Genomic DNA, 24,732 nt, shown 5'->3' on the forward strand with positions numbered 1-24,732 from the left:
GTGTGTGTGTGTGTGTGTGTGTGTGTGTGTGTGTGTGTGTGTGTGTGTGCGTGTGTGTGTGTGTGTGTATACAGAGAGAAAGCGAGAGTAGAGAACTGTGAACAGAAAGTACAGTTGTGTACCTACCATAAATGTAGATGTTCGAGTGTATTCACTGTTGCAGTCATTACCATTGGGTTATCCTGCTGGCAGGCTACCCACAGTCAGCCCGAATTCCAAAGTCTAGGTCCAACATCGGTTGCTGTCACCTCCTCCCTGACATCAGTGCGGCAGGGGTATAAAAGATGCAGCCGAAGCCATTTTCTTCAATTTTTCTTGCCTCAGATGTTAGGTGCCCCTAAAATGGTTGGCTAAATTATGCCAATAAGAATGCATACACAAAAAACATCTTTTTCTTCATCTACAAGCAAATACACCACATAGGTTGTATATAATAGTAGAACAGATAAGTCCCAGCAAAGGAAAGGGGGACGGTGTGTGGGTAACCTGGACTGCAACAGTGAATACACTCGTACATCTACATTTATGGTAGGTACACAACTGTACTATGTTCATCGTGTTTCACTGTTGCAGTCATTACCATTGGGTTGAATCCCAAAGCTATGGTTGGGAGACTGGTGCTATATAGGATTAGGAGAGGCTATGAGGCCCTGCAGAACTGCAGTGGAAAAGCCTGCCCTGGATTTAGAGTAGAGAGGTAAGTGATAGTGCTTGGTAAAAGTGTGCACTGAACTCCAAGCTGCACCCTCTAAGATGTCTTTGGTTGGTACTCCTAGGAGGAAGGCAGCTGAAGTGGCTGCAGCTCTGGTTGGATGTGGCCTAATGCCCTTAGGCATTGATTTGCCTTGCTGTGAATAGCAGAAACGAATGCAGTGACCTATCCACTTTGAAATAGTCTGCTTCGAGATAAGCTTTCCTTGTGATCCTGCAGCATATGCCACTAGAAGTTGCTCAGTCTTTCTGTAAGCTTTGGTTCTGTCCAAGTCGAAGCGTAACTGCCTGTGAATGTCCAAAGAATGCAGAAGTCTCTCAGCCTTATTCTGTGGGTTTGGATAAAAGGTAGGCAAATGAATTGTTTAGTTAAGGGCCACACTGGACCCTACCTTAGGCATAAATGTAGGATTTGTTCTCAAAGAAACCCTGTCAGGATGGTAAATGATGAAAGGTTCCACAGTCATGAGTGCCTGTAATTCTGAGACTCGTCTAGCAGAGGTTATTGCTAGGAGCAGAGCTGTTTTCCAGGATAAGAATTTTATATCAGCTGCAGAGGCTGGCTCAAACAGAGGCAGTGTGAGTTTTTCCAAGACATAGTTAAGGTCCCATGCAGGTATTGGTGCTCTCCTTGGAGGTCTTATGTTTTTGGCCCCTCTGAGGTACTGCCTTAGTAATGGGTGAGAAAAAATAGGTGGTTCTGTATTGTAATGAGCTGAAATGGCAGAGGCATGAATTTTAATTGATGAAAGGAAAGGCCTTTATCCAGCATCTCAGTTAAGTATTGCAAAATCTGAGGAATACTCGGAACAGTCGTGTCAATTCCTTGTGCCTGGTTCCAAGCACATAATCTCTTCCATTTTTCTGCATAATATTTTCTGTTGCTAGGCCTCCTGGCCTGCAAAATAACATCCATCACTGCTTTAGAGAGAGGCGTGTCTTGAATGGCTACATTATCCGCCATGCTGCCAGGTTTAAGGTCCTGAGTTGGCTGTGCAGTATCTGTCTTGTTGGGTCAATAAGTGAGGAATTTGAGGTAATGTCCAAGCTGGGCATTGAGACAAGCTCTCTAGGATTGGGTATCAGTACTGACGGGGTCAGTCTGGGGCAATCAGTATCATTTTTGGCTTATCTTGTCTGACCTTTAGGAGTACCTTGGGGAGGAGAGGCAGTGGAGGAAAGGCATATACTGTTAGGTTTTTCCAGCTGAAAGATAGAGCATCCACTTTCCATGCTTGCTTGTGATAGGTCCTTGTGCAGAATCTCAGTAGTTGGCAGTTGTGATGGGAGGCAAACAGGTCTATGTCCAGGCATCCCCTGTTTCTGGTTATCAGAAGACTTGTGGATCCAATTTCCACTCATGGGGTCCATTAGGTTTCTGCTTAGTTCGTCTGCCAGAGTATTTATCTTTCCTGGCAGGAATTGTGCTTGCAGATGTACTTGGTAAGTCAATGTTGTGTCCCACAAGTTCATGGCTAGTCTGCAGAGGGGGTAGGAATGTGTGCCTCCCTGCTTGCTTATGTACCACATGACTGTAGTATTGTCCGTCTTTATCAGCAGTTGTCCTGGATGAAGCAGATCCTTGAAGGCTGTCAGGGCATTTTGAGCAGCTAGCATCTCTTTTTGATTGATATGTAGATGCATTTGACTTGCAAACCATGTGCCCTGAATACATCTTCCTGCCATATGGGCCCCCCAGGCATAATCTGATGCATCTGTTGTTAATGTCTGCCTGGCTGTGGGTAAGGTGAATGGCTGTCCCGTGTTGTGGTGACAGGCCTTTGCTCACCATCAGAAATCCTGTTGCAGGCTGGGAATGAGGGTCATTATTGTTTCCAGGCTGTTGCAATGTTGAATCCAAACACTTTTTAGATACCATTGAAGTTTCCTCATATGCAGTCTTGCATATGGAATTAGCAGAATGCATGATGCCATGAAGCCCAAATCCTGCAGAATTTTTCTTGCAGATAACTGGTTCTTTGTTGCCAACATTTTGAAATAAGTAGTCAGTTGTCTTTGTTTGTCTGGCATGAGATAAGCCATCTGGGCAGTTGTATTTAAGCATGCACCCAGGAATATTATCTCTTGAGAGGGTACGAGTTTTGATTTCCTTTTGTTTACTTTGTACCCTAGACCTGTTAGTAATCTTTTTACAAATGCCAGATGCTGTAGTAGACTGTCCTTGTTCTCTGCTTGAATAAGGCAGTCATCCCAAGTAAGGATATATCTGTATTCCTCTTTGTCTGCAAAATGCATTTACTGGTGCCAGGCATTTTGTGAAGACCCTGGGCGCAGTAAATAAGCCAAAGGGCAGTGCAGAGAATTGGTAGCGCATTGAGCCAGCTATGAATCAGAGTTATCTTCTGCATGACTGTCTCATTGGGACATGCAGGTATGCCTCTTTTAGGTCTAAAGTCACAAGCCAAGCCTTCTTGCCCAGCATGGACAGAAGCTGCTGCAGAGTTAACATTTTGAATTTTGGAATATCCAGAAATGTGTTTAGGATAGACAGGTCCAGTATTGGTCTCCAAGCTTTGTCCTTTCTGGGCACCATGTATAGTCTAGAGTAAAATCCTAGTCCCTGATCTTGCTTTGGTACTTGCTGAATGGCCCTCATGTCCATGAGGGGTTAAACTTGTTATTGTGCCTCTGCCCATTGATTGTGTGGCAGGTCTGGCATACCGTTTGCCCTTGGCAGGGTGTGAAAGTGGAACCTGTGGCCTTGTGATATGACATTTAAGACCCATTTGTCCTGGGTGATCATGTGTCAATTTTTTGAAAAAAGTGCTAGTTTTCCCCCCAAAGGGGCTGCCAGAAGATAAGTGCTTGGTGCTGGCAGGGGAAGTCATTGAGACTGTTTCCTGTATGGCTGTGATTTTTCCTCTCCGCTTTTGGAAGTAGAAGCACCCCATTGTTTAGGCCTGTATGAGCCTTGGGGCTGTGATCTGCCTCTGGGGCATCTGTATCTGCCTCTTTGTGGCCTGTCTGACACTGGAAAGGACAAATTCTTTGTAGGCCAGTTCCTGCTAAATCTGGGAGGCTGTACCTGTAAAAAATCCTTGACTGTTTGCATAGATTTAGCTTTGTCCTCCATTTTCTTCAACACCTCTTCTGCTTTAACACCAAACAAGGTATCATGCTGTAATGGAGCATGTAAAAGTTTTGCGTTAACATGATCAGGCAGATTCTGTTCTTTTAGCCAAGCATGCCTCCTAATGACAGAACCTGTAAACAGTGGCCCTGCAGTAGGCCTCTAGAGAATCAAAACCACTTTGCAAAGTGTGCTTTCCCACTTGTTCAGCTGCATGCAATAAATCCTGCATTTCTTTGTTTTCTGTACATTCTGAATTTGTCAACATTTCTGTTTAAGCAGTGACATAAGATATTGCTGATATTTAAGTATATGAAACTGACAATTTAAAGCTCTTACAGCCAAGGTAGCAGAAGTATAAATCTTTTCCCCCCCATCTGTCCAGGGCCCTTGAATCCCTATCAGAGGGGATAGGGTTTTTTGCGGTGGAAGCCTTGACCCCTTTGGGACCCTGAGAGATAGTTTCTGGATCAGCAGCAGGGTTTTTATAAAGAAATTTATGTGAATCAGGAACCCTGTAGTATCTGTCTAGCTTAATAGGAGCTGGTGGTAAAGAGTAAGGAGACAGACCGGATTCTGAAAATACATCATCTACAATGTCTAAAACCGGAGGAATAGCAAGGGGCCTGTGCTGAGGTAATAAAAGGAAGTCTCTGAGCCTTTTCTTGGATTCTGAGTAATCTTGGCTCTCCCAGTGGAAATGCTCCCTCATAGTATGCAGGATCTCCCCAAAAGAATAATCCTCAGGAGGAGATGCTGAAGGGTTGGATTCCTCAGCATCAGAATCCTCATAGGGAGGAAGAGAATATTCCTGTTCAGAAGAGGAATCAGAGGAAATGGAAACCTGATCTGAAGATTCATATTCTATCTCTTGCCTAGGCCGCTTATCAGGAGGGGGATGGGAACCCCTGATCAAAGTAATTAGGTCTTCGGCCATTTTAAGCATCTGTTTTTTAGGCATGGAGGCCTGTCCAGGAGAATGCTGTACTTGTTTCTTTGTCTTTAGAGGTGCTTTAGTCTTTGCCTTTGAAGGTGAAGTTGATTTCACATATAACTGTGTAGGCCTGAAAACACCCTCAGAAGCCAATGCCTGCTCAGCGGCTCCGGACCCATCTGAGGAAATAATTTCCGAATGTCCAATACCTTGAGTTTCCAGTGGCCTAGTCAGCTCCAAGTGGGAGCCGGAAGCGGCCTGTGGCTCTGAGGTAGCAGGCGTCAGGGGCTGCAAAAGCACCTCACTGAGAACCGGTGAACCGGCGTCAGGCCTAGCGGAAGCCTCGTCGTCGGTTTTGGACCTCGGATGCCTGTCCTTTTCTTTGTGCTTTTTATAAACTTCAGTAATCGGTTGTTCCGACGGCATAATATAATTAAATCTTCTGCCAAAGTAATGAAATGCAAAATCGTACCGACACTTAATAGTGTGTTGGTTAAATCTAGCACAAAACCAACAACTAGCAACCTTGTGGTCAGGGCCTAGGCAACGAATACAGTAAGAATGAAAATCCTTATGAGGAATTTGCTTCCCACAAGAAATACAATTATTAACTTTTTCTGACATCAGCCTAGAGCAAGAAAAAAGTTTCCCCAATGGGGTACTTAGCTTTAATGAGGACTTCGGATCTGAAATTCAAATTTGAAAATCTCAGGTGGCGGACGACCAGCACTTGCGAACTGCTTTTGCTTCGGGCACTGCGCAGCAAGAAAGACTGAAGAAAATGGTGTCAGCAACATCTTTTATACCCCTGCTGCACTGACATCAGGGAGGAGGCAACAGCAACCGACACTGGACCTAGACTTTGGAATTCGGGCCGACTGCGGGTAGCCTGCCAGCAGGATAACCCAATGGTAATGACTGCAACAGTGAAACACGAAGAACATCTGTGAAGTGAAGCTGAACTGACACTGACTTGCAGCTTAACTTGGGGGGAAAGTGGTGATCAGTGCAATGGGCTTGTTGCAAAATCTGTGGGGTGCCCTGAGTTGACATGTGATCATATTTGTTGTATTTCTTAGCCATTATAGCACTAGGTTGGAGGCTGGAACTCAAAATCCAAGTGTTCACCAAACACTGATGTGAGTGCATGCATGTATTTGTTGTGAGTGTTTATGCTACTTAAAGTGTCAAGGACAGTAAGATTTGCAAGTGTGAGCATAGTTTGTTGACAAGTTGAATGGTAGCACTAGTCATAAGACTGGGTTTGAAGACAAATTTCGTGACCTTGACCATTTGCCCACATTAAAAAGGTTTGAATCTTTTGTGATGAACTGGCCATTGGATGCAGTTTATCAAGTCCTGTGTGTGTGTGTGTGTGTGTGTGTGTGTGTGTGTGTGTGTGTGTGTGTGTGTGTGTGTGTGTGTGTGTGTGTGTGTGTGTGTGTGTGTGTGTGTGTGTGTGTGTGTGTGCGTGTGTGTGGTATAAAAGGAATATAGAGTAAATGTGTACTGACACCTGCTTACAGCTCTGCTATGGGGGACAACTGTATCAGAAGAGTGGACTGACTCCAGAGCGAAGGGTTGGGAGTCCTGCTCTGGGATCCATCAATCACTTTGTTTGACAAGGCCATTACAGCAGTGTTTTGCAAAGAGCTGGGAAAAGCCTCAAGTTGAATGGTATGTTGTAATGTTGTGTGTTTGTGGGGAATTATTGTCCACCTTTAAGCGTGGTGTGGATGTTATGCATTGTGAGATATACAGATCAGGAGTAAAACTATTCTCAGTGTGATCAGTAGAAATTTCATCATTGTTTGGTTGAGACATATACATTGAGTGCCCTGTATTTGTCAGTACATTGTCTGAGTGTTCTGCTTGGTTGCTTGGTGTATGGTATCACTGCTACAACTGATGGCACTGTTTCACAATATGTACATCATGAAGTATGTAAATGCCTGATTGAATTGAGGTTGGTGTAATGGGGAACAGAAGGGTAGTAGTGTTAGATAGTTTACCAGCATACCTCACAAGTATCTCTTCTTTAGGCTTACACTTTTGCTCTGACATGGTACAATCCATAATGATTTTTGAATATGGTTTTGGATTCGCATGAACAATGACATTTATTGCAATTAAAGACTCTTTTTTTCATAAAAGGGATGCCAATTCATGTAGTCTTATTTTGTGAGGTTAACCAAATTAGTAGTACTGCTACTTAGAAAGGTTTCTGATTTGGAAGCTTTCTCCACAAGTCTGTTGCTGAGAGGATGACAGATATGCTTGCTAGTATACAACTAAGATAAGGCTGCATAAAGCAATAGTAGCAGAAAGAAGTGGGTCACATAACAGGCTTGGAAGGTTGTTATTAAGAAGAAACAAAACAATTTTATTTTTAGGTAAAGTCTGGTATTACATAAGATGGTTCCTGTTATGCTATGAGAATTACTATGCAAAAATAAGCATGTGAACAGTCAGAAAGCAATCTGCAGCAAATATATTACTGTGCACCATTAAAGAAATTGATAATCTGGCCTAAACGGAGGACTGACATTTGTGCATATGTGGGGTTTTTTTTGTTACTGTCATAATTCCTGGAAAAATGCTAGCCAAAGTCAGGAGTAAAGAGACATGAGGGAACAATTTTGGTGGCACAGCAAGGTGTGATTTGTTTGATGATCCTGGACTTGGTCATTACCAATATGGGTAACCGATGTTCCACGCCAAAGGTCTGCTCTGAGCTGCAGCACAATGGCACTAGATATACAGAACCAACTGATATTGCCAACATCCTGTCAGATAGGTTCAGTGCAAACTTCAGCCCCCCTCACCCCCCCAAAAGGCCCATCACTATACCGGAAGAATGCAAAGCCCCTGTAATCACAGCTGCACAAGTAAAGACAGCACTCTCCAAAGCCAAGAATTACAGCATCCATGGGACCTGACAATATCCCAGGCTGCGTTCCTCACAAACTACAGAATGAACTGGCACCCACCTAAGTACCATCTTCAACCATAGCCTCACTTCAGGTTTTGTGTCTACTGAATGGTGCACAGCAACGGTTATCCCATTCCACAAAGGAGGCGCCACTACAGACCCCAGGAACTAACGTCCCATTAGCCTGACGAGCCTGGTCTGCAAGGCCATGGAATGTATTATCTTGGAGCTTATAAACAAGGTCATAAGTAACCTCCAAACTCTGGACCCCACTCAGTTTGGGTTTGTAAAAGGTAGCAAAACAACCCAAAAGCCAGTAAACAAGTACTTCAAAATGCAGGAACTGCAGAGCAAGTTACCACATTAACTTGTTCTCCTTCAGGAACACCAAAGCTTTATTTTCCAACAACAAATAAGCGCTTTCATCTCAAATTAACTTTAAAAGAGACTTAATCAGAAACAGTGTATTGTCAGCATAACTACTAGTTGGAAAATAAAGCTTTGGTGTACCTGAAGGAGAACAAGTTCATGTGGTACCTTGCTCTGCAGTTCCTACATTTTGAAGTATTTGTAAAAGGTAGGTCATGTCTTCTAAACCTGACTGACTTCTTTGAAGCAGTCATCAGAGCTGTGGACAAGGGTAAGGTGGTGCACACAGCCTATCTTGACCTCAACAAGGCTTTCAACACCATCCCCCACTCTGGAATTACAGATAAACTCACAAGACTGGGCATAAATCCCTATGTCACAAGATGGGTGGCCAACTGGCTCACTGACAGAACCCACAGAGTGAAAGTAGCTGACTCCAATTCCAACTTCAGTCCAGTGACAAGTGGAGTACCACAGGGCTCAGTCCTGGGTCCTCTCCTGTTTGGCATCTACTTCTCAGAAGTCCAGGCTAATACAGCAGGTCTTTGGCTAACAAAGTTCGGAGATGACTGCAAACTAGGTGCTGTAACAGATTTACCTAATGTTGTGGACATTCTACAAAGGGTCCTCACTGAGACTGAGGCTTGGTATCAAAGTCATGGCCTCAAGCTCAATGCCAAAAAGTACATTGTCATCCCCTTTGGGAAACACACTGTCCCCTATGAACTACCACATGGGCGGTAGCCTACTAAACATTGAAAGTGTGATAAGAGACCTTGGGACACAGGTGGACAGTAGTCTCTTTTTTGATAATCACATCGCCACAGTAGTCAGGAAATCTTTCTATGTGGCACACCTCATCACAAAGGGGTTCACCTCCAGAAAAAAAGAGGTCATTGTTCCTCTCTACTCATCCCTCATTAGACCCATTATAAAGTACAACGCCCTGTTTGGCATGTATCTCGCAAGACATCTACAATAACTAAAAAGGCCACAGAAATACCTCACTAAGAGGATTACTGGCCTCAAACAGATGCCATACGCAGACCTTTTAAAAAAAAATTCCAGCTCTACTCCATCGCTTATCGCCTACTCAGAGGCGACCTCTGCCTAACATACAAAGCCATGTCAAACCCAGATCTGTTGGACATGCTAAACTTAAAGAAACCCCAATCCCACCAAGCCACACGCTCCAGAGACCTAAACCTTGCCACCACAATAAACAGAACATGTTGGAGGGAAGATTCCAGAGACTTTCCATGCTCTGGAACAGACTACCCGTTCATGTCAAGCAAAGCGCCTCATTAACCCTCTTTAATAAAACTCTCGATAATTGGATGGGAAACAGGAAATTTACCCGGGGGATTACTTCTATGGCTCTACTAGACAGGGGTGCAGGAAAATAACTTTCTTGGGTGGCAAAAGCTAGGGAACTTTTTTGGCTAGGCTTATATAGGTCCCAAGGCCGATAGCCTAGTACCTACCTATGAACCTATCAACCTATGATGTCTATTTTCATGCAAAGTTGACTAATAACCTGAACCTAGCCAAGCTGGAAATGTGAGACTCTGGCTCACTGAAGGAGGGAGATGGGAGACGTAACTTGGTCAGTAATTGAAACTAACAAAATTGCTCTTTGTAAAAAGTCTTTTTTATCTTAGTAATTTGTTGACACATTTGCAAGCTTCCTTCAGAAAAAGTGTAGTACATTAGTAGGGCTCCTATTAGATGACAGAAGATGCATTATATCAAATGCATCTTGGTCGAGCTTAAAACAACAAAACCGCAAAATAGCAAAGCGGCTTTTAAGTGAATTCTTTCCCAAAGAAAGAATTTGCTTGGCCGCTTCCATTACGTTGCTGCTTTTGGCACCGTAGTGTGATCTTGGAGTTGGTATATTTAAGTAGAGGGGATCCCCCACATTGGAGGTTTGTGGGGGGTAAAGCCCCCCACTTCATGTATTTTATTTATTTATTTTGGAACAGCGATTTTTTTCCCTTTGAAAAAAATTGCTGTTCTGAGCTTTCGAGATTCAGTTATTCATCGTTCATTTTCTTAAACATTCAATGATATAATATAGACCCCCATCAGTAGGAACAACCTTTGTAAAACTCAATGCAGACCAGTCAATGACACTTGATCTGCAGACTCTAAAACTTGGTAGTTTTTCCCATGTTTTCCATTCTACTGAATGGAACTCTAAGCTGACAACAAATGGTAGGACTACTTATTCTCGCAATCAGTGCTGCCATACTGCATTTGGGATATATTTAGCCTTCCAATGAGAAAAAAAAACTCACATTAAGATGTCTGCCCACACGAGGGCAGACAGGAATAAAAAAATAATAAAATTAGGAATGAATACTTTTTTGGTTGAAAAACAGCTTTGCGAGGAGCACAAATTCACAACTAGATAAAAAAATATATATGTATATATATATATATATATACATATATATGTATATATATATATATATATATATATATATATATATATATATATATATATATATATATATATATATATATATATATATATATGTGTGTATATTTTCATCATTTGCACGTAGTGGTCCTTTAAGGAAAACACTACCCATCTATTTGCAACCCACATTCTAAGATCAGGTATTAAGAAAAGCATAACATATACATATACATTATAGACTTTTAACTAAAATTGCTTTCAGGTAACTAATGCAATAAAGCCTTCATCAGGTCTGTGACAAGAACTAAACTCAAGACATTTTTATTATTATTTTATTATAGCATCACATCAGAGATTTAAACAGTGAATTCAAAACATGCTTTTATTCATGCTGCTATTACCATGTAGTATTGTTATAATTCCCCCATTTACCATACTGGCGGATGTTCATGCACACTCATGCACAAACCTGTACACTTTTATACATTACTAGTTTACTTCACCCACTGTTTTCTGTATTTTTTGTGTTTTTTTCTCCTAGTTTTCATTACATAAACATGTTTTCACAGCTGTAAACATGAAAACTATCGTGACAGTTTTTTTTTGCAAAGCACTGACAACAATGAATGTGGGTTGCAAATAGATAGGTAGTGTTCTCCTTAACATGGATTTAGTTTGATCTATTCAATAGTAATGTGTGGGATGGGTACTTGCTGTTCAAAAATCCACTTTTATGGCCCAGCTTATATTGTTTGCCACAAATAGGTCGGTTTAAAATGAGACAATACATACATTTTCCACACCTACTTCTAAGGATATAAAAGCTAATATGCTTAACATTGTTAAAATATTTTTGTTTGTTTGTTACTGAGGATCACTTGTATGCAATGAATAAAGGCATGTTGCTTTGGAACACTACCTGGGTTTCATGAGTTTTGGAAATTATTGACTGAGCTCATCACCAAAGTTTTAAGATCACTAGTTTCTCTGTTTTTTTTTTTACTTTTCTTGCATTTAATTTAATTACTTGCACCCTCTGGCTTCTCAACATCATGTGTAATCTGTTCCTAGATATGTAAATAAAGGGGTACCCTGGTGACCTTAATTAAGGCTGCCGAAGATACTTATTTGTAACACTGAGCACTCCAATTCAATAAAAAGACCTTTTAGAACATATTTTATTGATTTTTTTGTCAGTTACAGAATTCTCACGCTGATGTATATTACTATTTGTAATAGAGGATTACTTTTGTGTGGTAACTAACATTTCCTTGATATTAAAGCGACTCTTTCATTCAGCTCTAGACACTTACAGGATCATAGGAGGTTACTAGGCTAACAAGCCTAGCCAAGAGTTTAAGCCAAAAAGAAACCTTAAGTCAGCATTGGTCACTCCTGTCAATGAGGGACACTGGTGGAACCCCTGGGACAAATTTGTGGTTTTCCATCCACTCATCAAGGTTGTGCTTGAAGAAGATCAGCGAGGTATACTGTTTGAAGTATATGGGAAGTCTATTCCAGAGATGGGGCAGCCTCTGGGAGACACACCTGTATCTCCAGCAGGTTTTGTTAATGTTGCATATTAGATTCAGGCCTTTTGAGTGTGTAATATGCACGGAGTTAGACTTACGGATATGGAGCATCTCTAGTAGGGCAAGGCCCAAGACTGCCTTGTAGGCGAGACACAGATCACCTCTGAGCAATCTGTATGATACCGAGTAGAGACCTAAGTTGACCTAAGATGGCGGCGCCTTGAATGGCAGCGGCTTCTGTGGCTCCCAGATGAGTGTTACATGTTTTTTATATTTATGTGTTTTTTTTCCTATCGGTGTGTCGTCATTTCTGTGAGGCGTTTTATTGTCTATGTGTGGGATGTAGCGGTGATGTTTTTCTAATGGGTTCTCATGGATTGTCTTGTTTTTTTTTTTATCTTGCAGCGGCTGTTGAGTTGGCCATGTTCGTCTCGGGCCTTCAGGGATGGTGGTTGTGTCAAGCATGGGAACCGGAGCATAACTTGTGGATTTTGGTCTTTGGTGGTGGTCAAGGATTGATCCGGACAGTGAAGTGATGGCAGTGTTGGTGGACGGAGCTGCTAATCGGCGAGGATGGTGTGGAGAGAAAAGACTGTTGTGGCCAGTGTGGACTGATTGAGTGTGGGGTAGTGGTGTGCCAGTGGACATGATTGGAGTGGTCTGAGGTGAACGAATGGGACTCTGGAACTTTTTGTTGGTGTTTGGGATGGAGCTGGCAATAGTATGGATGGTGTGGATGGTAGGATGGATGCGGTCACTGGATGTCAACTCTAGGTCTGGCAAAGAACTGTTAGGAACGGTTATTTGTATCTTGATCCCTTGGACTCTGCTGTTGCTGCTACTGCTACTGTTGTTGTTGCTGCTGTTGTTGGTATTGCTATTATGTTATTTTTAACTGTAAGTTATTAGCACATGAGCTTTGAGAAACGTAATTTCATTCAGCTGTGCACGTGCTGTATGGTCTGAATGACAATAAAGTTTTAATTGACTTGACTTGACTAGAGTGATAGTGATTTGAGCCTGTACACACAGGACAGGTGTTGCAGGCCATGGATTCTCTTTGTGAGGTATTTCTGTGGCCTTTCCAGTTGGTGCAGATGTTTGGAGAGGTACACATCAAACAGGGTGTTATACTCAATTATTGGTCTAATGAAGGAGTAGTATAGAGAGGTAATAACCTCTTATTTTCTGGATGCAATCCCTTTACCTATGAGATGAACCAAGTAAAAGGCTTTTCTGACCACTGCAGCTACATCATGGTCAAATGTGAGATTGTTATCAACCTGAGTACCCAGGTCTCTCACCACAGGTTGTGTGTTTAGGGGGGTTGCCATTGATGTGGTTATCAGTAGGGGCTGTGTTTCTGACGAATGGTATGATGATACATTTTTTGTATTTAGCTTGAGGCTGTGACTCTGGCACCAGTCATTAGATACTGTGAGACCCTCTTGCAGTATGTTAACATTATTTGGGGAGTCAATGACAGCACCCAACTTACAGTCATCCACAAACTTGGTCAGCCACAGGGCTTTTGTCTTTGCCTGGACATCTGAGAATTAGATGCCAAACAGTAGGGGTCCAAGAAAAGATCCCTGGGGAACTCCATTAGTGACAGGTATGCTATCGGAGGTGGAGGTGCCTATTTTGACCTTGAGGGTCCTGTCAGTTAGCCAGTTAACCACCCACCTGATGAGATCAGGATTCACACCAAGTTGTGTTAGCTCTTTGATGACGTCTGAGTAGGGGATTGTGTCAAAGGCCTTGCCAAGTCCAGGAAAGCTGTATATACTGACTTTCCCACATCCAGGGCCTTGGTGACAGTCTCAAAGAAGTCAAACAGGTTCAACGGTCAAGATCTGCCTTTGACAAATCCAAACTGGGTGCGGTCAAGTGCTTGGAGATTGCCTATGTCCTTGTATATGAGATCCATAATAATACAGTTCATGGCTTTACAGATCAGACTGTCCAGCTAATGGGATGATGCTTTCCAGGGTCAGTAGTGGCACCACCTTTGTGCAAGGGGGATGAGAATGGCAGTTCTCCACTCTGCTGGAATGAAGCCTGTACTTAGGCCTTGGTTGAATAGACTGCTCAATGGGGAAGCCAGTTCTTGCCGGAGATGGTGCAGACTACAGTCTGTGATACTATCAGGTCCCATGGAAGCTGTGTTCTTTGCCTTGAATAGGGCCAATAACACTTGATCTATGGAGATGTGAGGTGCAAGACAAGTATCAGGGATGTCAATAGAGCCTTTGGTGGGGGACAGAGTGGTGAAGTTTGCACTGAACCTAATTGGGGGTTAATCAGAGTCTCTTTAATAGGTGTGTACTCAAGAAGTCTGAATGCTGTAATTAAATCAAAAGGTGCTTCAACAAAGTATTTGTTTAAGGGTGTGAACACTTATGCAACCAGCTTATTGTACATGTTTTATATTTTCCCCTAACAGATTTGTTTGTTTTCAATTGAATTGTACAAGTCACATTAAAGGTGGGAAAAGTTTTGAAATTATTGTGGTCTCATTTTTTTTATATCACAAAAATCTGGCATTTTAACAGGGGTGTGCACACTTTTTATATCCACTGTACATACATACACATGCATATATATATATATATATATATATATATATATATATATATATGTGTGTGTGTGTGTGTACATACACACATATGGATTCCATTCAGATGATCAGCTTTCTAAAACTCTGAATGTCATATGGCCGAGACCATATGATCGAAGTTTTAAAATTTTTAACGTTATGAACGAAGATCTCCATACAGCGTGGAACAGGAAATTTTCCCTTTTCCTCACTGTAGTGCGATCTCAGAGTCGGTACATTTAAATAGCATGGGGTGGAGGGGGTGCAGGGGGGCTTTGCCCCCCTGCAAAAATGTCTAGGAATTTTTTTGTTTTGTTATTGTTTTTATTTCAGGTGTTTGAAGTTTTGTAATTTCAAAAATATGCTCTTGGCCATATGACATTCAAAGTTGTAAAACTTCGATCATCTGAAGTAGATCCATATATGTAAATATATATATATATATATATATATATATATATATATATATATATATATATATATAGCTATATATATATATATATATATATATATATATATATATATATATATATATAAGAATTTTAGGCATTATTCAGTGCCTGCAACAGTCAATAACGTGAAGAACAGGGAGCATTAGGAATTCCTCTCAATTTTGTAGCCAAGAAATCAAGACATTGCCAAATTTAACGGTGGGACAAAATCAGGGATGCATTTGAAGTATTTCTCCTAAAAACCTAAAAAAATTTGCTAGTATAACAGTTTTTGCTCTACCCTAGATTTACTAAATGATTTGAAGTGTGGAAATCCAATGTCTAGTATTAATGACTGATTGATTTCATCTGTGATTAACAAACGCAGGAAAAAGGAGATAGTGAGGATGTTTTCACAACACAAATACAAGTATGCAATATGTGTTGTGTTTGTGTGCTTCTGACTGTGTGTGTATTGTGTATGGGAGAGTGAATGAGGAGAGAGTGCTTGTGCTAACATGACATAGCTGCTGTCACTGTTAAGTGCTACAGGAAAGTGCTGATATGCACTCATGGTAGTTACGGGTGATTCAGAAACATGCAAATTAGCCAATAATGAAGTCTTTCCTCATTGCAGCTAATGTCTCTGAATTGCAAAATACCCACATCACAAAATCAAGGCACTTTTTACTGCAGTCCATAACATTAGAGGTGGCATTCTTTCTGAATCCTTAACAATGTACAGTATGTACAATTTTATGTGCTAGATAAAGCATGTAACAGATGAATGTGAAATAACATAACCTCTTGTTTTGCATAAATGCAACTTCGTCACTGATGACACATGATATTAGAATACACGCAAGTGTGCAACACCGTGAATCATTGTGTTCTCATTGTGTGTGTGTGTGTGTGTGTGTGTGTGTGTGTGTGTGTGTGTGTGTGTGTGTGTGTGTGTGTGTGTGTGTGTGTGTTTGTGTGTGTGTGCAAACATTAAATGAAATAAAACCAGTGACTCACCTTGGGTAAGTGTTCACAGCCCAGTCTAGAACAGCATACAATTCATTGTACTCCATCTGCTTTTCCAAAAGCTCTCTTAAGTTTGAAGAAATTATTTCATGAAAATGTTTAACATACATATCCAGTATTCTGTATTTTTCTGGGTAACACTTCTGCAGGTTATTTTTTACTGTACTTATATCTGTCACAACTTGTTTTCTTAGGTATCCTAAATTCACAGCAAGTTGCGACTCAGTTCTTTCTTCCTGCAGAATTATATATTTTTGTATTCTTTGTTGTATATTTTTCTGTATTGTTTTTTCCCATAAACATTTCCATTTTTGGGGTTTGACAAGAAATTCATAAGTTGAAGCATATTCAGTTTCTTCATTCACGGAATGTATATTTTCTTCTTCCTCAATAATATCCATCATTGAGTGAAAAAGTTCAGCATTTGTTTCAGAACTATTCAAGGAGTCAGTCACAATGCTCTGTATCTGTTCAGTAAAATTATGGTACAGCAGCTGTACGTCCTTCCACTTTCTCATTATCTCAGTGCTGGCTGTTTCATTTACATCTGTGCTCCCTGCTGTGGGAATTTCTTTTTCCAGTAGTCTCAGGTGCTGAAAAGCTTTCGAAAGCATGTTTTCTCTGATCAGTTCATGGATCTCCATTACTGTGAAATGACATAGATGCAATTATTTTTCTTCTACTGTATGGAGAAGAATCAGTACCCACAACTCAGTCCTCACACCAGGCATACTTACATGTCAGTCCTCACCAACCAGGCATACCCACATGTCAGTCCTCACCAACCAGGCATACCCACGTCAGTCCTCACCAACCAGGCATACTCACATGTCAGTCCTCACAAACCAGGCATACCCACGTCAGTCCTCACCAACCAGGCATACTCAGATGTCAGTCCTCACAAACCAGGCATACCCACGTCAGTCCTCACCAACCAGGCATACTCACATGTCAGTCCTCACAAACCAGGCATACCCACATGTCATTCCTCACCAACCAGGCATACCCACGTCAGTCCTCACCAACCAGGCATACTCACATGTCATTCCTCACAAACCAGGCATACCCACGTCAGTCCTCACCAACCAGGCATATTCACATGTCAGTCCTCAAACCAGGCATACTCACATGTCATTCCTCACAAACCAGGCATACTCACATGTTAGTCCTCAAACCAGGCATACCCACATGTCAGTCCTCACAAACCAGATATACTTACATGTCAGTCCTCACCAACCAGGCATACCCACATGTCAGTCCTCACCAACCAGGCATACCCACGTCAGTCCTCACCAACCAGGCATACTCACATGTCAGTCCTCACAAACCAGGCATACCCACGTCAGTCCTCACCAACCAGGCATATTCACATGTCAGTCCTCACAAACCAGGCATACTCACATGTCAGTCCTCAAACCAGGCATACCCACATGTCAGTCCTCACAAACCAGGCATACTTACATGTCAGTTCTCACAAACCAGGCATACTCATATGTCATTCCTCACAAACCAGGCATACTCACATGTCAGTCCTCAAACAAGGCATACCCACATGTCAGTCCTCACCAACCAGGCATACCCACGTCAGTCCTCACCAACCAGGCATACTCACATGTCAGTCCTCACCAACCAGGCATACCCACATCAGTCCTCACCAACCAGGCATACTCACATGTCAGTCCTCACAAACCAGGTATACCCACGTCAGTCCTCACCAACCAGGCATACTCACATGTCAGTCCTCACAAACCAGGCATACCCACATGTCAGTCCTCACCAACCAGGCATATTTACATGTCAGTCCTCAAACCAGGCATACTCACATGTCATTCCTCACAAACCAGGCATACTCACATGTCAGTCCTCAAACCAGGCATACCCACATGTCAGTCCTCACAAACCAGGTATACTTACATGTCAGTCCTCACAAACCAGGCATACTCACATGTCAGTCCTCAAACCAGGCATACCCACATGTCAGTCCTCACAAACCAGGCATACTTACATGTCAGTCCTCACAAACCAGGCATACTCACATGTCATTCCTCACAAACCAGGCATACTCACATGTCAGTCCTCAAACAAGGCATACCCACATGTCAGTCCTCACCAACCAGGCATACTCACATGTCAGTCCTCAAACCAGGCATACCCACATGTCAGCCCTCACAAACCAGGCAGACCTTACTCCAAGCTATTAATTTTCTTGATCAGGTTATACACAATTAACAACTCAAAACATTTTGTTGTCAGCCCCAAGACATAAACTGCAAATAGCATCCAGGGATAGTTTAATCACAGACTAAAAAAAATAGCTGTATCAACTCATATTTAAAACTTAGATTAGGGTACATTTGAATATAATGACTAGACATTTATTTTCAGAGCACTGCATTGCTTAGTAACTGCTCAATTCTTGCTATCCAACTCACTGTTATTGCTATCTCTACAGCTTACCACATCATTCACAGTTCCCATAATTACCTCCCCCTTATGTAAGAACCACTACCACCTCCATCATCATAGGAAATAGAACTCCTTACTAGCACAAGTGCATAGCAAGCATCACTATAAATATCCATTGATGACATATGCAACAGCATAGATTGGACATGCAACTTTTAATGCCAGCATACTATCTCACTGCTGGCATACAACGATTTTTGTATTATAATGTAATACTTTTCTTCACTTTTTGTTGAGATGGTCTTTTAATCATGTGCATTGCTCTTCTATGTGACATGAATGCGTACAAACAGCTGAATATATTTGCTATGGTATCTGTAATTCACTTTATTTGTATATTCAGCTGAGTTTCTTACCACTTCAGCTGTAGTTTAGACTCTACAATTTGTTTGTTCTGTACGCATGTCTGTGTCATGGCTGAAAGTGTTCTTGGCCAGTACATCTACTTGGAAAAGAAATGCAAACATAAGTCTTCTACACCATGATAAGACAAAGAATGAGCTTTTTAAATCTTACAGAATTCCATACTTTCCTCATGTAATAATATTCTCTAAAAATTCAGTTTTATATTTTAAAATCTCTAAGATAAGATTGATGGGAACATATGCATATTCCAAATCAGTCGCAGTAAACAAAGCGAGGAGTGTAACACACAGATTTTTTTTTATCTTTCAAAATGCAATTTTTGATTATTTTTTTGTATTTTAAAAAAAAGCTACACAGTGCTGTAAAGTTACACTAGACAGACAAGTGAACTGATGAAATCTTAAGTGATTAATAAAATGCAAGCAGCACATTGTGGAGTATCCTGAAGCTATAGCAAGAAATTTCAGGGGATTTTTTAGGGAATATTTTATAGCACTTGGTTTATGTAATTTGTTGAGGGCCCCAGTTGCTAAGCTAAGGTTTCATTTTTCACATCTATTTATCAAGGGTGCATTCTGTACAATAAATAATTATTGTTTTTAGACTTTTAAAGATGCTGCTGACACTGATATCAGGTTAATCAAAACAGGGATACATTTTCAGGTCTGTAAAATTGAAATTATTCTTTAGTACACAGCAAGTTTTGTTAAACAGCAACTTACACATTTGTAATAATCACAGAAAGACCATCTTTAGTTGTTTTAATTCATGCCACATATTAGAATTTACATTTGACCTTCCCTTATTTAGAGAATAATTCACTATAATTTTGACAACCAGGAGATGCTTGATAGGTTCAGAGAGGATGGGAATACTGTAAGGGTCTTAGTGAATGTGTACAGCCTTCCTATCACTGTGGATAATAGGGTACATGCAGCCTTCACTTTACTTGTTAAAGGGATCTTTCACAGACAGGCTGGGGACATCTCACAGGCTTCTGCCTTGTGGATACTTCAGCAGTTCCTGGATGTACCCCTATTTCCCAGTGTTATCTCAGGACCAAGCCAGGACTATGTGTGCCTTTTATGGGGTGTCACATTTCCTTGAGATACTCAGTGTGATAGACTGCAATTGTAGCAATTAGGGCCTCATGTGGTCCATTGAGGAAGTGGTACAACAATAAGAAAGGCCACTTTTCCATCAAATGCCAGGTAGTGTGTGATGCATAGGGTTGCATCAGCAAAGTCTCTGCCCAACATCCTATCAGTGCATACAATTCCCAAAAAAGTCATATTAGCTCACTCTACCACCTCTTCTTGTATGGTAAGATGCCCAGTGGTCTTCCTGTTGGTAAGCGCAATAATATATTTTTTTTCTTTTTCATTTAAGAAATTATTCATGTTAAAATGGATTTTTCTTTGTTTTGTCCCCATCTCCTTTTTTTAGCTTTCAGGTGATGCTGACTCATGACACCAGTGAGAAAACCAACTAGAGCTGCAGAAGGAAACTTCAGTACAGCCTGTTCCAGACCCGTATTGTTATTGAGATTATTTCTGGCCTCTTGGAGAGTCATTTCAGGTACCTGGATGAGTCTGGAAGTGCCCTTCAGTATGACCCAGCTACTGCATGTAGGACGTTTACTGAATGTGACTTTCAGCATAACATGGTGATGGGCCGATTTGGTGGGAAAGTAACCCATGCTGTCAATGTAACTCTCAGTTACAATTCTACTATGACCAATGGTGATGAGCTGACAGCAATAGCAAGGGACCCCATGAAACAGGCTTGTGCATGACATACGTCTGAATGGGTAAATAGGAGGCATTTAGTCCAGAACTATGGACCATGACATTCAGGTGTTTCCTTTTTTGTAAAAAACACACGATGCATGCAATAATATCTGTGGGCCCTGCTGTGTGGCGCATGGTCTATTATCACTATTCATCTGGCATTCCTTTTCATCTTTAAATAATATATATATATATATATATATATATATATATATATATATTTTTTTTTTTTTTAAATTTCAGAACAGGTATTCATATTATTGTTGTAAAAGTCATGCCTCAGTGCTCACTAACTCCTATTCACTGATATTGTAAGGCATCAGATAATAATTAATCACATTTTTAACTGTTTTTTTTTGCCCAATATAGTTGTGATGCGGTGTACCTGAGTGTACACATAATGAATGTCCTGAAGTGGAACAATTAGTAAAAAGTGTTATTTCAGTATTTAACAAGAGGTCATACCCTGGAATTGAATGAAAATGTTATCAGATTTTTTTTTTGTATTATGCAGTGTTTCCTCAGCCTGATCTATGTTTTCTGTTGAGGTACTGCAAATCAAAGTATTTTATTATGTCATACACAATAATATGTGGCCTCAGAGACAAAAAAACTTCATCATTTGAGCAGTGTTGAGAGTGAAGTGACAGCTGTGTTTGTTTACATGGCAGGATACTCATTTTAATCTTAATTTTCTAATTAGTGTTTCCCTGAATAGTTACGTATTACTTTTTTTAAGTTGTAGGTAACTGCTGGCTGTAACAATGGTAATACATAAGACGTACAGTTGTGTACACTTACCATAAATGTAGATGTTTGAGTGTATTCACTGTTGCAATCCTCACTTGTGGGTTATCCCTGCTGTGGTAGCCCTCAGTTGGCCCGAATACCAGAGTCAATGTTTTTGTGTGCCGGCTGCCATCACCTGTAATCTGACGTCAGGTAGTCAGTGCTATAAAGCAAGGCAGCCAACGTCATTACATCAGTTTTTCATGCCCTTACCCACCAAAAGCATAAGGAAAAAGAGAAAAGTGGTGCTGGTGGCAAAAAGCCACCTTGAGAAGCTTGTGTCCCCTAGGGGAAGATGTTAAATGGGGGCTGGAAGGAGGGAAACCAAGACTGCAACAGTGAATACACTTGAACATCTACATTTATGTTAAGTGTACACAACTGTACTATGTTCATTGTGTTTCACTGTTGTAGTCTTCACCTGTGGGAGGATTCCCAAAGCTGAGGAAAGGAGTGGAAGGACAGGTTGAGTCCTAGGTATGGGAAAAGAGGCCCTGCAGAACTGCAGAGGCAAACTCTGCCCTAGACTTAGAAAAGAGAGGTAGGTGGTAATGCTTTGTAAAGGTATGGACAGAGGTCCAGGCGGCCACTTTCAATATGTCTGTGGTGGGTATTCCTCTGAGGAAGGCTGTGGAAGTGGAGATTGCCCTAGTGGAGTGGGTATGGATAGACTTAGGAATGGGTTTCCCATGTAGTCTGTAGGAAAAATGGATACAGTGTGAAATCCATTTGGAAATGGTTTGTTTGGTGATGAACTCTGCCTCTTGGGCAAAGCTTACAAGAAGGTGGTCTGTTTTTCCTGAATGGCTTAGTATGGTCCAGATAGTATCTGAGTTGTCTGTACATGTCTAGTGAGTGTAGAATTCTTTCCCCCTTATTTTGAGGGTTAGGAAAGAAGGTGGGAAGGTTTATGACCTGGTTAAGGGTCACATCAGATACCACCTTGGGCTTAAAGGAGGGGTTAGTCCTCAGGAAGAGTCTGTCTGCATGGAAAATGATGAAGGGCTTGACAGCCATGAGAGCTTGAAGTTCCAAGACCCTTCTGGCTGAGGTGATATCTAGTAGGAAGGCAGTCTTCCATGAGAGGTATTTCAATTCTGTAGAAGTGGCAGGTTTGAAAGGAGGTAAGGTTAGTTTTTCTAACACAACATTCAGGTCCCAGGGTGGTGTTGGAGGCCTTCTAGGAGGCCTGATATTAGAAGCCCCTCTGAGGAATTGCTTATTCAAAGGATGAGAGAAGAGGGGTGGGTCTGATTCACAACGGACAGAGATGGCCGAGGCATAGATTTTAATAGAGGAGAAAGAGAGGCTACAATTGAGCAACTCTGCTAGGTAATCCAGGATGAGAGGAATGGAAAGTTGGGAGGTACTGCCCCCTTTTGACTGTTTCCAGGAGCAAAATATTTTCCATTTTCCTGCATATGATATTCTTGTACTGGGCCTTCTGGCCTCTGTGATGATGCCCAGGACCTGTTTGCTTAACAGGGACTCCTTGTTAGTTTTTAGTGTATAAGCCATGCCAAAAGTTTGAGAGTCTGTAGGTCTGGGTGCAGTACCTTTCCCCTCTCCTGGGTCAAGAGGTCTGACATCAGGGAAAGCAGCTTTGGGGACTGTAAGGTCAGACTGTGTAATATGGGGTACCAATGTTGTCTGGGTCAATCTGGAGCAATGAGGATGGCCTTTGGTCTCTCCTCTCTTATTTTGATCAGAACCTTGGGAATAAGGGGCAGACATGGGTATGCGTACACAAAGAGGGAGCGCTAGGGGAAGGTCAAGATATCCACCTTCCATGCTAGGAGGTTATACTCCCTGGTACAGAACTTGCGCAGCTGGTGGTTGAGGTGCGAGGCAAAGAGGACCACTTCTGGAGTCCCCACTCCTGGGTGATTTGCAGAAAGATTTCTTTGTGGAGCTGCCATTCGTGGGGCTCCAGTAAGTTTCTACTAAGGTGGTCTGCCAGAGTGTTGTTGATCCCTGGTAAGTATTGGGAAATTAGGTGTAGCCCCATGGAGGTGGCTGTAAGACAGAGACCCATGGCTAACCTGCACAGGGAGTAAGATTGGGTGCCCCCCTGGTTGTTGATGTACCACATTACTGTGGTGTTGTCTGTTTTTATAAGGCGGACCCCTGGCCTGAGATGGGGTTGGAAGGAAGTCAGAGTCTTTTGCACTGCCATCATTTCTTTCTGGTTGATTTGCAAGTGAAGTTGCTGGGCAATTTCAATGGCCTTTGATACACCTGCCTGCTATGTGAGCACCCCAAGCAATGTCTGAGGCATCAGTGGTGATGATCTAGCCGGAAGGGCGGAGGATGAACGGAAGACCCTTGTTCATGGCACAGGCCTCTGCCCACCAGAGAAATTCTGCCCTTATACAAGGGATCAGTGGGAGAGGGGTCTCTAAGGACTGAGAGTGCTGACACCAAAGGTTCTTTAAGTACCACTGAAGTTTTCTCATGTGAAGCCTGGCAAGAGGGATGAGAAGGATGCAAGATGCCATGTATTCCAGGGCTTGCAGGAACTTCCTCGCAGTAAGGCGACTTCTGGAAGCCAGCTGGGTGAAGTTGAGAGGCAGGAAGGTCTGCTTTTCTGGGGATAGGAAGGCCATTTGGGTTGCTGTGTCTAGCACAGCTCCCAGGAAAACAATTTTTCTGGTGGGGTTTTGCTTTGATTTTTTCTCATTGATGGTGAACCCTAGGGAAGTTAGGAGTGATTTGACAAAGAGAAGGTCCTGGAGAAACTTTTCTTTGCATTCTGCCTAAATGAGGCAGTCATCCAGGTAAGGGTAAATCTGTATATTTTTCAGTCTGCAGAATGCTATTGCCAGGACCAAGCATTTGGTGAATACTCTGGGAGCAGTAGTTAAGCCAAAGGGCAGGGCAGAGAACTGAAAGTACTGATAGCTTGCTCTGAAGCACAGAATTTTCTGCATGATTCCCTGATGGGGATGTGGAGGTAGGCATCTTTTAGGTCTAGTGTCACAAGCCAGGCATTTTGTGTGAGCACAGGCAGGAGCTGCTGCAAGGTTAGCATTTTGAATCTGGGGACCACCAAGGAGGTGTTCAGTTTGGATAGATCCAGGATGGGGCGCCAAGTGCCCTCTTTTCTGGGAACAAGGAATAGTCTGGAGTAAAAACCTTTTCCTGTTTGATCTGAAGGGACAGGTTCTACTGCCCCTGAGATATTAGAGTTTGGACCTGTTTCAATGTCTCTGCCCACTGGTTTGGGGGAGGTTTGGGTGCCCTCTTGGAAAAGGGAGTTCGCTGAAGG

The 24,732-nt window shown here is 41.9% G+C and overlaps 1 protein-coding gene across 4 annotated transcripts in view; it reads right to left on the reverse strand.

The window, feature by feature from the left end:
• Positions 1–24,732, reverse strand: part of LOC122796727 (exocyst complex component 3-like protein 4) — a 2,022,901-nt gene that overhangs the window by 1,056,991 nt on the left and 941,178 nt on the right. For all 4 annotated transcript variants that reach the window (XM_044065430.1, XM_044065431.1, XM_044065429.1 and 1 more), the window contains one exon: positions 16,045–16,699. In XM_044065430.1, coding sequence (XP_043921365.1) covers positions 16,045–16,699 — 655 coding nt within the window. The remainder of the gene's footprint in view (positions 1–16,044; positions 16,700–24,732) is intronic.

This window comes from Protopterus annectens, chromosome 3.part0 (genome assembly GCF_019279795.1).
Source record: "Protopterus annectens isolate FY-2018-M chromosome 3.part0, PAN1.0, whole genome shotgun sequence".
Taxonomy (NCBI): domain Eukaryota; kingdom Metazoa; phylum Chordata; order Ceratodontiformes; family Protopteridae; genus Protopterus; species Protopterus annectens.